Here is a 16,365-nt window from a genome sequence, read left to right as displayed (position 1 = left end):
ACCAGACAACTGAAAGATGTCCGAGTTTGGTAAATACCCTTTAAAGAGTAAGAGTGTGATGATCACACTTGTAGTTCGATTCTTTTGGCCCAGACCAAAAAATAAAACTATACATTTATGGCCCTGATTTACTTAAAGGAACACTCCGACTTTTTGGGACTTTAGTCTATTCACCTTACCCCCCAGAGTTAGATAAGTCCATACATACCTTTTTCATCTCCGTGCTATAAGTCTGTTTGACGCACCCACCGCTAGCCTAGCTTAGCACAAAGACTGGATGTGAATGGTTGCAGCTTTCATACTAATCCAAATGAGTGGCAAAATAACGCAAACGTTTTCCTATTTACATGTTGTGATTTGTATAGTCACAGAATGTACAAATAACAAAGTCAAATGAGACACAGACATCTTTTAACCGTATGAAACCTGGGAGCTATTCTCTGAAGGCGAAGCACTGCTACTTTGACGGAGTGATAACCGCATCACCTGAGACACGCCATGGTGAGGAGAGTTCGCTCAGAGTTTGGGTAACAGAGTCAGCAATTTATAAATAGTAAAAGCGTGGTTTACAGTCATGGGTTTTTGCTCTATTGTAAATAGCTGCGACTGTAAACGGGAGGTAATACCATGTTTCACAGAATTCCAACTAAAAACGCTGACTGGATGAAGAAATGGCTAACTTACTTACTCTGGATATTGATCCAAACACAACTAAATAGATTATCAAGGGACATTGTTTGCTCGGTACATTTCAATGAGGACGACTATTTTGAAAAAATGCAATTTGCCACACGGACCATAATGTGCTGAAGGATACGGCCATCCCATCGATAGCACAGACAGGACAAGTGGATCACCTGCGGCTGAGGTAAGTGTTCCGTTATGTTTTTAGATGACCTACTGTAACAGTGCCATTAGCCAGATCTAATGTAACGTTAGTGACACTATTATATGATTAGGGTATGAATATGTTTTTATCTTGATGCGGTGCGGACGCGCTTGGAAAAAAACGAGCGCGTTCACCGCGTTGAACTTGCACCCTGCGCGCGGTGCGCCTAGTAGCCTAAATTTGAAATAACCATGGAAATAACGAACTTGAGCGTGCAAAAGGGTACGATAGGCTGTGAGTTCATTGTGCAAAAACAATTTGTGCTATTACTTTCCCCTTATTCTATCCTATAGTAATGCAATTATACTGTATATTATATACTGTTGAATACATTTGGTTCAGCTAATAAATTGCATTTAAAATATATTGATTCCTGTAATAATAATTATTTATTCATGTTCTGTGATATTTATAAATCTGGGTGCATTTTTGGATATCAATGAAACATGGTACTGTATTACCTGGTCTCCCCTGTTTATTGTCACAGCTCATACAATAAAGCAAACACCCATGATAAACTATGCTTTTCTATCTAACGTTAGTAATTGCTGACTCTTTACTCTTTACTCCAACACTGAGCGAACTCTTTGCTCCTCGTCACGGTGCGTCTCAGGTGATGGTTATCACTCTGCCCAAGTAGCAGCGCTTCGCCTTCAGAAAATATAGTATTTATACGGTTAAAAGATGTCTGTGTCTCATATGGCCTTGATATTTGCACACTCTGTGACTATACAAATCACAACATGTAAATAGGAAAACGTTTGCGTTATTTAGTCACTCATTTGGATTAGTATGAAAGCTGCAACCATTCACATCCAGTCTTTGTGCTAAGCTAGGCTAGCGGTAGGTGCGTCAAACAGACTTATAGCACGCACGGAGATGAAAAAGGTATGTATGGACTTATCTAACTCTGGGGGGTAAGGTGAATAGGCTAAAGTCCCAAAAAGTCGGAGTGTTCCTTTAAAGCGAAATTGAAGAATGAACTGATGAAGTCATTTCGACCAAAACAAACTTTGTTTAAATGTTGGTTTTGGGAATTCAGAACAGCTTGCCAAAGCGAACTTTCCAGAAAAGTTCACTACGGCTGGTAAACACCTTTGTACTAGCATTGGTCCTCCACGATACATTGGTGTGTGCTAATACTCCACCTTCTTTCATCCCGAAATCTTTTCCAGTTTATTTCTCCTCATGAGTCTGTTGAGGTCAGACGACCTCAAGTAAAAACATGGAGAGTCACTTTATAGTAGAAAATTAAGTTTGACTTCTGATGAAATGACACTAACACTGTTTTTCATGTTTAATATAGTAAAGCTGCTTAATTAAGCACTCTCTTGTATTACGTACAATTAGGGTTGGGTATCGTTTGAATTTGAACGATTCTGATTCCGATTCCGATTCCTTGTTTCAATTCCGGTTCCTAACGATTCTCGATTCCGATTCTTTTAAGAGGCAGGGTCAAAAAAGTTTAGCTAACCTTGCTAACCAACGGTCTTTCTGAAGGAAATACTCCTTCTGTCACAAATACTCCTTTTTGTCACAAATGTTGCATTTTGCCGAGATTTCGTTATTTTTAGAAAAGTGAAGCCACACTTTGGACCGCCAACGTAAGCAACTCATGTTCAACTCGCGCAGTTATGCCAACACAGGGTATCTGCACATTTTTAACAGCAAATTTAATGACTTTTAAGACCTTTTTAAGTCCTCTAAAAGGCAAATTTAAGACTTTACCACAACAAAAAAAAGGAAAATAATCAGCACGACACAACAATTTAATAATTTTGGCAGCCATTTTTTGTTTTAGTCTTAGTCTTCAAATGAAAATTCTTATTGGTCTTAGTCACATTTTAGTCAGTAATTTAATCTAGTTTTAGTTGACAAAGCCTTTGCATTTTTTTTGTCAACTTTTAGTAATTACTTTTAGTCAAACTTCAGTTACCGACATTAATTTTGGTAGCTATTTTATATGTAGTCTTTAGAGAAAAAAATTACATTATAATTTTTCACTTTAGGCCAATTCAATTAAGCTTATGAGACATTTGAATCAAGGAAACAGGCTGTATTGAGAATGCACTCTTTAGCAGTAGCACTTGTGCAATTCTACATATCCCTGTTCCTCAGTTCAGTGGTTCTCCAATGTTTTAGAATGCCATAGCCCTCTTGCACTCAGACTGCAGTCACAACTTTTCCATTTAGGGACAATATCTGCCCACTTTAATCGATTTTTTCTAGTTCATTTTTTTACCTGTATAAATACTTTCGTAAAATAAATAATGCTTTAAATAAAACAATGTTCAATAAATATCCAATGATGGTAAAAACGAGGTGATACTTTTAAACATTAAATTAAAATCGCCAGTAGGTGGCGGTAAGTCACTGTCTTTATGAGCGAGTCATCCATCATCGAGTCATTCATTCATCAGTAACAAACATGGTAACAAAGCAAGTGTCTGTATTTATGAACGGGTCATTGAATCTTACAAATTAGAATCACCACTGTTTGCTGCAGTTCTGCAGTGGCTTTCGTTGCAAAACAGCAATAATATGCAATAATATGATCAACATTAAAAACACTGCTGGATATTAGCCTGTATTGATCACAGATTTAGTCGCACAAACAGCTCGTGACAGAATAAAGACCAACTGAATGACACTTTAATTAATTCAAGTAGATAATCTCAAATGAATATCACTGAACTCCAGATACTTGTCTGTTTTCAGATCATCGGCGCTTCTTCAGCAGTGTAGAGCATGGTTGCCAGATACTATTGACAAGACCGGGTAAAAAACTTAACAGAAAAGCTCTGACTGGGGATTTAATTATTTAAATCTGGCAACCAAGCATGAATGCCCGTAAACACAGTCTGTTAACAAAACAAAAAAACGGATGACGAGTCGGACAAGAAATGTAAGGTCCGTACGTGATATTTTAGACCTCCTTATCGGAAATTTCAGATTTTAAGACATTTTCAGGCCTTAAAAAGCGAAAATTTTATTTAAGACGTTTTAAGACTTTAAGGACCCGCGGGGACCCTGCAACACTTCCGGTAGACGCTTCTTCGTTCGTTGGTGTTCAGCGGTTTCTTCTTCCGTTCGGCGGACTGTGAATATCGAAACTAGGAATCGAAATTTTAACTTTTGAACGATTCCGGGAAAAACTAAAAATTAGTCCCGGTTCCAATCGATACTTGATTCTCGATACCCAACCCTACGTACAATATAAATAAACATGATGTGACAATGCCGAATTGCAGAGCTAGAGCAAACATATCCACGTCAGATGCTTTTCTTTTGCTTCATAAAAAGAATGCTTGCCGTTTTCACAATTTTGTTGTTGATTTTGTTATTGAGAGGAAAGCACAGCACATATTTACCTTAAAGACACTCAGCAATGTGGGTGGCATCAGATGTTCGCTAACAGTAGTCATTTTCATTTATATTACGCTTTATTTACGGTATACCGCTGGTCACATATTTCGAACTTCATTTTAAGAGTATAAGCGAAAAACTTCACAGAGAGTATATCGGGGCTTTTAATCGTGGTTCGCGTGGTTAGCGTTAACAGTGAACACTGAAAAATAGAAAAACAAATGAACAAACAACAACAAAAAACAATGATGTATGATGTATATGTTGCGACGGAACTTACAGAACATCCAGAACAATGCTGTGTGCTGGGCTAAAAGCGCTCATAGAATTTGAGTACATATGATGGCATTTTTTTACCATTCATGAAGAGCTTAAATGTATGTTTAACCTTTTTTTTTTGTTTGTTTAGATGTCTACGCTGCATTCATATTTCAGTCGAACCGCACCTAGAAGTGTTCATCTAGAAGCGGACCGAGACCCACCTTTCCAGTGTTTTGCACCAGTGTTTGTTTTAATCGAACAAAACCTGCCATGTGTGAACACCCCAAGTCTTTCTACTGGCAGCAGAGTATGTGCACAGCATGCTAGTGAGTTGTTTTCACACTCCATCTTAAACATCCAATATTTGTAAGAATTATAATTTTCCTTCCTCATTTTCACTCTGTGAAGTGTGATGATCAAATGATCAATTTCTGATGTAGCGCTGTACTGCATTTACTAAGCGAATAGCGTAGGAGATCTGACACAGAAGATAAATTAACTCATTATTATTAAGTCATTATTTAAATTTTTTGCACACAAAAAGTATTCTCATCGCTTCATAACATTACATTTGAACCATTGTGGTCACATGGACTATTTTAACGATGATATACTACCTTTCTGGGCCTTGAAAAGTATCAATGAAGTTGCTGTCTATAGAGGGATCAGAAAGCTCTCACATTTGATAAAAAATATCTTAACTTGTGTTCTGAAGATAAACGAAGGTCTTACGGGTTTTGAACGACATTTTAACTTTTGGCTGAACTAACACTTTAATAGTATTAAATACTGGTTTCACGTTTATTAAAAACACATAGAAACACTGTCTACACAGGATGTCATAAAAAACAAAAGGAACCCATTACATCAATCAGTGATGCCGTCTACACTGTCTAAGTTCTTAAACAAGAGCTTCTCCATCGCTTTCTTTTTACCGGCATTCATCACACTTCTTTCAGCACAGCTGGACTGTGACATTGTGGCTGGCACCATTGTGGTCAAGAGAAACAGGCTTAGATGACTGTCATTGAAGTCATTATCAACCTGACTTTGTAGCTCATAGTCAAAGGAAAGCAAACCAACTTCAGTGACACATACTGAAACTAACTAAAGCTTTTGACCTCTGGAAGAACTGCCACTTTAAGAGCTGAACAGACATCTCCAGTATGTCTCCATCTCCTCTACACTTGAATTACTTTCTCAGTATTTTTAATATCTTTTATCTTCAATGTGGCGCAACACGACACGAAAAATCCCAGACAGTTAACTGATGCCTCATTCTATTTCTCATGTACTCCAAGCATTCACATGGCTTCTAACACAAAGGACAAATGGATTTGGAACGTCTTTCTGTGAGATTAAAACATTGTTTAAATTACCAACGTTGCCAATGCCATAACTTTAAATAAAGTATATTTTTAAAAAACCCAGATAATTCACAAAACAGTCTGTTGTAAAATGTGCAGAACAAATGATGCACGTCTTTAATTTTAACTTCAGCCTGGCATTTGTGAAGCTTGGATCTTTAGAAAGGCTATTTGACAATCTTATCTAACTACAGTGTCACTCTTGTGATTGAAGGACAGACATGAGCTGTTCAAAACACACCTTCTTGATATATTTATGGCAATGACATTTGTTTGACAAGTGCATGTGGTAGAGAATTGTAACATCACACTTGTCACGATTTCAAATCCGGACATTTGAGAAAGGTAGAAAAGAACTTTAAACTGGGAAGTTAGTTTTAGAGCAACATCTTATTTATAAATATCAAGTACATTTTGATTAGTCATTTCAAAACTCCTTTCATAGATATGTACAGAGTACACACTTAAAATTGAGGCCTACCTGGAGGAAGGGCTGGCTGTGGGATACGGCAGCAGGGCCCTGGGCACTGACAATAACCGGCACATGGAAGTGATTGTTGGAAAGAGCTGCAGCCGCACTGGCCACACTGAACGCCTCTGAGAGAGAGTCCCAGGACTTCTTACTGAAGATGGAATTCACCAGCTGGATTACCTGATCCTGTGATGGACAAGTGTGTTTTTACTCAAATTTGTTTTTAAAATATAAACATTTAAACAATAGTAAACTGTAATAACCTGTTCAAAAAATTAAGACATCACTAAAAGGGTAAGTAAAAATATAACGAATATGTAATATCGTGCATATTTATCAAAATGCTCCTCTCTAGAGTTAGTCTAGCTTACTAATGGTTTTAACCCTTGTGCTGCATTAGATTTAACACCGTTGAGTGAATTAAGGACCAAAAATGGCCACATATTAAACATTGCCTAAAATATTATATATTATTATTATTTTCCACTTTTACCAAGTTAAATCTTTTAACCAGCATCAGTCCTCATCATAACTACCAAAAATGTATTCAATTTCAGGATTTTAACCCTTTAATTACCAGTTTTGTTTGCGAAACCATCGATTTGTATAAGAGGAAAAAACACAAAAATTCAATTATTTTCAATAAACTAAATGCAAAGAGAAAACTTTAGATTTGGATTATCACAGTCCCACTTTGCAAAAAATCCCACTTAGCGCGTTAGAGACCAAAAATGGCCACCTATTAAACATTGCCTATTGCCTAAAATAAAGTGCATTTCCACCCATAGGGAATAAATATGTAGTGACGTCATCTCGTGGAATACACTATATAATGCAAATATAATGCTTTTGCTTCAAAATGAAAGGATGTTTGTGCAAAAATCATGTTTCATGTATTACTGACAGCCTCAGATTTAAACAACGTTTTAATGGGTTTCAATGGGCCATTTTTGGTCTTTATGGTGCTGAGTGTTACTATTTGATCTACACAGTGTGTGTTATACATATTTTGCAAAATGGGATCACATTTTTTACATGTATCCAAAAAGTCACAATTTTGCCAAATTTCATACCATTTGCATTAAAACAGCCAAAATGGTGAAATAAATTAAACTGCAAAAGACCAAAAATATCCCTAATGCAGCATAAGGGTTAAGGGTATTTGACTAGCTTTCAATATACTGTACATACAAGCTGTTAAAATTGTTGATGTTTTTCCCATGATTCATTTCAGTACAAGTAGTACTGTTTATTTTAACATACCTTCTGATGTTATTTAATGTTTATTTCATGCTGTAATTAGTAGTAAGGAGGAGGTGATGATCAGTTCATATGTGCTTGATTCATGTTGCCACTTGAACTGAGGGGCTACAGCGATCTGTCATGACATATTGTGCCAAAACAACATTTAATATTTGAATTTCAAGATAAAACTGACAGGATTTGAAAGAATTTGTTTCATATTAAAAGTAAAGCACAAAGCTTATTGCAATTATTTGATGCCAGGAGCACTTGTTTTGTAAACAAATTAACTGAAAACAGCTACAAGATTGATCTTGAGATTTTAGAATGCATATCAATATCAATTAAAATCGAGAAATTAATAGTTAATCCAGCACTAGTGTCACACTGGCATTTTACCTGTTGTAGTTTATATTCGTTGTGTGCATGAAATAGACAGTCAACACACACCATTAGAATAGCCAAATGGGCTTTATGCCCAGCTGCACTAACTTCCTGAACTTCAGCCAGCTTCTTGTTTCCTGTCTGCCATTATTGGCCAAATTGATTAATTCAGTACCATATACTAACAGTAACATATACTACCAGTCAAAAGTTTTGGATCAGTAGTTTTTATGTTTTTAAAAGAAGTCTCTTCAGCTCACCAATGCTGCATTTATTTGATAAAAAAACTGTGTAATATTGTAAAATATTAATACAATTTAAAACAGCTGTTTACTGTGTGAGTGTAAAGTGTAATTTAACTAATTTAAAAAGATACATGATTCTTCAGAATTCATTCTAACATGATGATTTGTTGCTTAAGAAACATTTCTCATTATTATCAATGTTGAAAACAGTTTTTTACATTTTTATTTCAGGATTCTTACAGATTTATTTCAGGACATTTTTATTTCAGCAAAATGCATTCCAAAAGGTAGTCTATTCTTAATAGAGATTGAATCAAAAGAATGCAATGTTGTTAAACTTTATGGAGGAATTCTTGATATTGTAATTAATGCCCTCACTTAGTTTACCAAATTCTATGAACATTGAGTGTGTCTATAGGAAAACAAAGAAATATTGAGTTTTTTTATTTTAATTTTCATTTTTTATTTGTATTTTTTTTTCCTTCTTCTCTTCTATTGTTGTTGTTCCTGTTTATTTGTTTGAACTTGTTTCAGTACATGTGATATTTGTCATGTGAAGCATTCCTGTTATATGCCGAATTTTGTAATTAGATTTATTTGTCAAAAATAAATACAAAAAATGCAAATGGAGGTCCGGAAGTGATTTGCTGTACTTAGAAAGCACTATAACAAACTAAAAATGCCTATGTTTTGCATTGTTTATGGTTACTTCGGTCGATCAAACCACAAGTTTTTAATCGTGTACCAAAAGTTGTTGTTCATAAGGGGGAAAAGGGCAAGAAACTGTCTGAAAAACTCCGGAAAAACGGCTGTAAACCTACGTCTGCGGTCGGGGGGAGCCGTATGGAAAATGCCCATGTGTGCACTGCAGTGATCACTTCGTCAAAGGTGAGTTAATACAAATTTAAGTGGCTATGTTTGTGTAACGTACCAGTTTCCGAACTATGTAAAGTCAAAGTATGTCTGCAAGACGAGGTAGGTGCTGATATCTACTGCCTCGATGGCAGGAAAATCTCAATTCAGTTGAAAAATCGCTCCTCTTCATAAAATAAGGATCACATCCAACATATGTTTGATTTTTTGTTTATATCTTTCCCTTTTAATAGCGTGTAACGTGGTACAGTACGGACTTTCCTCCATCTCATCCATTGCGCTCTTCACTCCCTGCTCTCCATCTGAATTTCGCGTGTCATCATAACATCAAAGCGTCTTTTGTAAAATTAAACACAACCGTTCAAAAGCTTGGGGTGAGTAAGAATATTTATTTTATTTTTAATTTTTATTCTATATTTATTTTGAACTCCAAACCTCTTTCAGGGGGGGCTCCATGTCCACATGATCAGACAGGGCGTACGCAGCAGAAACAAACAGTGCTGTGGCCTCCAACCCCTCCTCAAACTGAAGATACTCTCCTCCTAGATCATCTAAACGGGCAGCCAGATCCTACAATAAAGAAAGGAGTTTGTAGAACAAAGCATGCGACAAATTTAAATTTGAAAAACAGTGCAACAAATTAGATTGGTGTTTGGCTGATTGTTAAAAACATTTCAGGTCATATTTAATCCCAAAATGTACAAATTCTTGAAAAAAATAAGCCTAGTATTCAAGGACCACTAAGATTTATTATATTGTGCACTTATAATTGTAATAATGAAGCATATTTAATTTCTAATTAATTTAATTTAGAGTATGAAAAGTGACATGTTTTGTCAGATTCACCCACAGCAACAATCACAACATTAATAATTGTTATTAATGTAATTACTTAAGTTCTCTAAATTAACTTATGCAAGTCAGCTTTTTATACTAACTGAATTACATTATAAATAAAGGCAGTTCCAGTGTTACTCGTGTAATTTTAGTATTTCTATTGTTTATTCTGCAGCTTACAGCTGATTGTTCTATAGTTAATAAATCAGAAAAGATGTGCTAAACTCTCACACCTCAATCTCCTCGAGGATATCTCCAAGTTCAGCTTGCTGAGAGAGACGAGACGCAGTCTGCAGTGCCAAAACGATTCTGTCAGGAAAAGAGAAAATCAGAGTTGTCTCAAATTAACGAATAAAGATTCCAAAGAAAGACTTAAGAAAAGAAAAGGTAATGCTTTACAATAAGGTTCATTTACTAAACATTAGTTAATGTATTAACTTCCACAAACTAACCCTGAGCAATACATTTGTTACTGTTTTTGTTAATCTTTGTTAACGTTAATTAATACAAATCCAGCTGTTCATTGTTTGTTCATGTTCACAGTGTCTTAACTAATGTTAACAAGATTTTAATAAAATATTAGTAAACGTTGAAATTAACATTAACAAAGATTAACAAATGCTGAAGAAGTATTGTTCATTCTTAGTTAACGTTAACTAATGGCGCTTTTCCACTGCATGGTACGGTACGGCACAGTTCGGTACGGCACGCTTTGGCGCTTTTCCACTGCATGGTACGGAACGGCTCGGCTCCGTACCATACCATGAACACACTGCAGACCACTGATTGGTCAGAGTCAGACAGAAAGAATCGTCACTACCAGCGTCATTGTATTTGCGCGTTATCAAACCCGTTAGATTTAAATAGCCAGTAACAGCCACCACTGTAGCACCTGTTTTAAAACTACTTGCTTGACTTGCTTGAAGAAAAAAGAAAGAAAGAAAACTTCCAAAAAAGAAATGGCTGAATCGTGGTCAGTGGAAGAAGTGCAGACGGTCCTCTTGTTGGTTGCCGGATAAACTATAACGGTCAGACTATAATCCCACCCACTTTGAAGCGGTACTAACTAAAGTGGAAAAGAAAACTGAGCTAAAGCGAACCGAGCAGTGCCGTGCCGTGCCGAGTCGTACCGCGCAGTGGAAAAGCGAAGTGAGCCGAACCGTGCCACGCCGAACCGTACTGAGCCGTACCAGCAGTGGAAAATAGGGATGTCCCGATACCACTTTTTCACTTCCGATACCGATGCAGCAGCTTTGGCTTTTGCCGATACCGATATTAATCCGATATTTTTATTTTATTTTTAAACTAATAAATAATATAGCAATATTCTCAATTAGCCCCTTAAAATATACCTCCAGTGTGTGTATGTGTATATATATATATATATATATATATATATATGCAGATACTTCAGTACTTAAAGCTAGCTATAGCTACCAACAGGTTTAAAGTTAAAATAATTTAATCAGCAGCATTCTACATTGTAAATACCAGTACAGTTTTTTTTAAAGCAAGTAGAATTTCTATAATTGTGTGTTAAACTCATTATCACTCTGGTGTGTGTTAAACACAATCTACAGACAGCTTCATAATAAAGATAAACAATAAATCCCCAAAATATATGATCATGATCAATGACAAAAAATGCTTTTATAAACTAGATTAGTGAATAATAAATATTGCTCTTTGTATTATTGTAAAATACATTCATGAAAAACAATGTAACAAAAATTAAAAAGAGAACTATTTTAGATATAGCCAAAGACTACTAAAAATTTGAGACATGTTTTAAGTGTATAGCACAGCTATTTAATGAGGCAGCAACATTAATAATTATTAATGTTAATAAACTTTAATTGCGTCACTGCATTATGATATGAATGACTCCAACACAGTGCGGCACAAAGCGCTTATGCGCATTCCGAGCGCAGAATGATGCGCTTGAAACCACGTGGAGTAACAGCACGCAGCCGAGTATGCACCCTATGGTATGCATGCTGCGCGTCGAGTCCGAAAGTTCAAAGCATAAAGGAAATACATATTGATGGACAGTGTATTAAACAGTATCTATCTATGCAATAGTTTATTGAGCCTTTTCTTTAAACAGTTTTAAATTTCAGTTACTGTGCGCGTGAAGAACAATAGTGCTCTGACTCTAGTGTTGTGATCTAACCGACAGCATCCGACACAATGGTAGAAAGTAACACGATTAAGTTACAGCAATAAAGTCCAGCAAGATAATGTTGTTTTATGCGAAAATATAGATCCTAATCTACAGATAAAGTATAATAGTATAAACATTGAATCATCTTGAAGATAGTTTCATCATTTACTGTAACCGAACGCGACGCGCTGTTTGAGTGCTGAATGGAGAATGACTGACAGCCGCGAGAGGAAAACGTTTACGTGATCCTGAATTTAATGACTTATATATTAATTTCTCTCTGACATAATGGCTTCAGAACACTTATAATAGAGTGCACGAAAACGTCATGGTACTTTAGAATGTTTTTGTGCCTTCTGTGGGGCTTAACAATAACATAATAGTATACGCAAAATATCGGATTTGGATCGGCCTCATCTGATCGATACCCGATCCCGCAAAAATGGCTGGATCGGAGCCGATACCGATCCTGAGTATCGGATCGGGACATCCCTAGTGGAAAATCGCCATAATGTAGTTAACTAATGAACCTTATTGTAAAGTGTTGCCAAAAAAATGTTAAGAAATGTACTTACGCTAAGACATTATCCTCTTTGGAGATGCGAGCTTTCAGGGCACTGACCACTTCCTGTGAGGCCAGAGGTAACCCAAGGGAGCTGAGAGCACTCACAGACTGATGGATCTGAGATGCAGTGGAGTCCTCACTAACTGTAGCCAACAGCAAATCACGCGTTTCATTGGACAAAGAAATCTGTCAGGATCAAAATACAGCAATAATTATTACATGACCGTGCAGTAAGAGCATGTCACTTGTATTCACAAGCGTGCAAGCATGACACAAAAACAAACCTCATTGATTCTTGTGCATTAAAGAGCATATTGCAGGTTAAAAAAAAAATCGAAATGAATAGATAATTTTGTATGAAAATACCATATGAAAAGTTAATGCAGGATTTAAAATGTTTTAAAACAACATAAGGGCACTAATTTAGTAGATAAAGTGAGCGTTTCTTGGACTGCCAGTAAAAACGGCTTTTTTTTCAACATCGCGTCATTTGACGTAATATCAGGGAGCCGCAGCCTCGGCTCAGTGAAGAGTATAGGCTGGTATTCAGTGAGCGCGGTCGTCTGTCAGTGTTTTCGGTACTTTTTGTATTTTAATTTATCATCGTCATGGTAAATTATTGTGTTTGTGGAGGTTGCATAAACTCAGGCCTGTCAATACGTCAAGGTCGAGTCCACAAGTTTTTACATTACAAGAAAAGGGACGGTGCTATAGCCTATATCTTTCGTTCCTGGTGCGGTTTGTCCAGGTGAAGAGACGAGATTTCTCTTCCGCATCGGCTTCGGAAAACGCGGTTGTGTGTAGCGTTCACTTCAGATCAAATGATTATCATCCCGGCGATGAACATGAGATGCCGAAGCAAGAATATTGATCGTCATATACTATACCAATGGCATCAAATAGTGTGATATATAGGTAACTTAGTCTTGTCTTGCCCTAAATAGAGGCAACTTGTAATTGAAAAACAAAATTGGTTGTTTAAATACTCAAACTTAAATACTCACCGTTTATGTAAGGTGAAAAATATGTATTAAAATTTTACCTGAGTGCTTTTAGTACAATAGAAATATACTCTAGTAAAGTTTTTATACATTTAATAGTATAAATCTAACCTAAACATACTAATGTCTGCTGGCCTGTTATAGGATCATAATAATCTGTACAGTATTGTGAGCACAGTGTATATCGTTGCGTGTATATCTATAAGCACGTCTCTCACCAGAAGACACTTGTCCTGTTCTCCTCACACCACAACTCAATTTGTCTCTGACCGTTCTGTCTGACATTATCCTGGCCTGTCCCTGCTCTCTTTAGCATAGCAGGCTCATAACTTTATGGCTTGATCAGCCATACGAGTATTTCCTCAGCGTCTGAAATGTCATTGCGATCCATTGTTTTCCTGTTGTGTGAATCGACCGCTCTCCCCAGTCTCCAGCTCATTGCGTCACGCCCGCCACGCCCATTTTCAGACGCGGAAGTAAAAAATTCTCACAAAAGTGACTCCAGAAGCTTCTGTAGTGTATTTATAAGTATTTTTTTAAAGAAAATCTAGTTCCTACATTGTTTTTCTATGCATTGACTCGTTGGGTCCTCTAACCTGCAATATGCCCTTTAAGCAAACTAGCACGGTTGGGCTTTATTTCTATTAGTTGCAAATGGTACAGTGCTAACAAATGGTGGAAACCGGGCGAGATTTTTATTGTGCCTTTAGATGCCACAATTGAAAACAAAATCTATGGTTGCAAACCATTAAATGGACAGACTGGACAGACTTCGATTACCCTAGTATAGTATTAAAGCATGAATTCGATGTAAACAATAGATCTACATAATATTTACATAGGCAGTTCATAGGGGGCATAATGTGTTAGTCATCCATTGTAGCCATATAATCTGACTAATAAAATTTTGGTCAACTAAGCCTCTTCTAGTCAACTTACATTTAAAGGGTTAGTTCACCCAAAATGAAAATTGTCATGTTGTTCCAAACTTCTATGTGTTTATGCTGAACACAAAGGAAGATATTTGGAAGAATGTTTTAATCAAACAGATCTCAATCCCCATTGACTACCATAGTATGTATTTTTTCCTACTATGGTAGTCAATGGGGATTGAGATCTGTTTGATTACAACATTCTTCCAAATATCTTCCTTTGTGTTCAGCAGAACAAATAAACTCATAGAGGTTTGGAACAACTTGAGGCCGAGTAAATACTGACAGAATTTTCATTTTGGGGTGAACTAATCCTTTAATGACAGCCCTAAACATGTCAAATTAATATTTAGTGTTCAATTATTTACTTATGTGCCAAGTATCTGCATAAACTGAATAATTTTGTAGTGAGGTCTTGTTGACTATACAATTGAGACAACCATTGGCTGACTCCCTGGTGAGTGCCCAAACAAATTTAAGTCGTGTTAATTTCTTTAACGAAATCTATGGCGAAAAATGATTGTTGACGACCTATTTTTACCATGACTACGAAACAAAGCGCGGCAGCAGCGGGAAAACGTAGTGGGCGTGGTCAACCTGCCGATCCAGGGTGACCAATAGAAAAGGGCCTTTCATCCTGGTTGATAGAGGCTGCCCACTGAGACACAGCTTCATTCGCAAGCAAAACTGTTCAACTTGCAAGCAAAAGATTTAGACCCGCAAAAAAGACAGCAAAATTTGTGTTTGTGATGAAAGTGATAAAATGTACAAAGAAAAATAAAGGTTTTGAAAGATTTACACGCTCTGCAAATCATTTTGTCATCAACTTCTTTGTTTTTGAGCCTTAAGACTTTGCAATCTTTTAATTTTTTTAATTACAAAATAATTAGCTGTACTCTCAAATAGAGTATGTTTGATTGAATAAAAAAAGACTCCATAGAAGAAGCGCAGTGAAAACACAGACAAAGTAGTAAGCTGGAGTTCAGCGATCTTCAAGATATTTTACTTAGCAAAAGTGTTATTCAGTCGATCTGTGTTCCGTCACGTTTGCTGCAACTAAATCTGCGATCAAAGTGCAGGCTGATATCCAACTTAGGAAAAGGGATATGTAAAAATGCACATGTGCTACTGCTAAGAGCGCAATGTCAATACAGCCTATTTACCTTGATTCAAATTTCTCATAAACTTAATTGAATTGGTCTAAAGCAAGACAAACTATAAAGACTATTTTTTGTTTAAAGACTACATAAAAAATAGCTACCAAAATTAATGTTGGTAACATTAGTTTGACAAAGTAATGACTAAAAATTTACAAAAATGCTATTACTTTTCGTCAACTAAAACTAATGAAGACAATGACTCAAATGTGACTAAAAACAATAAGTAGTTTTGTCTGAAGAGTAAAACAAAAAATGGCAGTCAAAATTAACTGGGAGCTGGAGCTAAACTGTGATTAAGACAAAAAGGAGAGACACTATGTATTTTACCTCACATCCAGAGAGAGCTTGGCTGGCTTCTGCAGCATAAAACAGCGACTCGACACTAGAGGGGTCTAAGTTTGACTTGATAAACCGGCATGTCTCCTGAGGTAGAGAGGAAAGACAAATTTAGAGACAGTGATAAACACTAACTAACATTAACCCCTGGATTCACAGACAGGGCTTAAGCTAGTCCCGGAATAAAATGCATGTCTGAGCAGTTTTAACTCAAAACAACTTGCACTGAGATCTTAAAATATGTCAGTGCCATTGTTTTGTCTCAAGATGC

At 36.4% G+C, this 16,365-nt stretch overlaps 1 protein-coding gene and 1 long non-coding RNA gene across 2 annotated transcripts in view; one reads left to right on the top strand and one right to left on the bottom strand.

Annotated features, from left to right (window-relative positions):
* Window positions 1-16,365, top strand: part of LOC148970126 (uncharacterized) — a 182,804-nt gene that overhangs the window by 152,352 nt on the left and 14,087 nt on the right. The gene's annotated exons all lie outside the window — the stretch shown is intronic.
* The window catches only part of rpn2 (ribophorin II), a 59,711-nt gene that overhangs the window by 41,726 nt on the left and 1,620 nt on the right, over window positions 1-16,365 (bottom strand). Inside the window, exons 3-7 of the mRNA XM_039653613.2 lie at window positions 16,086-16,181; window positions 12,676-12,851; window positions 10,170-10,245; window positions 9,535-9,669; window positions 6,365-6,541 (exon numbers count right to left, since the gene is read on the bottom strand). Coding sequence (XP_039509547.1) covers window positions 6,365-6,541; window positions 9,535-9,669; window positions 10,170-10,245; window positions 12,676-12,851; window positions 16,086-16,181 — 660 coding nt within the window. The remainder of the gene's footprint in view (window positions 1-6,364; window positions 6,542-9,534; window positions 9,670-10,169; window positions 10,246-12,675; window positions 12,852-16,085; window positions 16,182-16,365) is intronic.

This window comes from Pimephales promelas, chromosome 21 (assembly GCF_988280905.1).
Source record: "Pimephales promelas chromosome 21, fPimPro1.hap1.1, whole genome shotgun sequence".
NCBI lineage: Eukaryota > Metazoa > Chordata > Actinopteri > Cypriniformes > Leuciscidae > Pimephales > Pimephales promelas.
The sequence above is the reverse complement of the archived record's forward strand: the minus strand, read 5'-3'. Positions and strand labels throughout refer to the sequence as shown.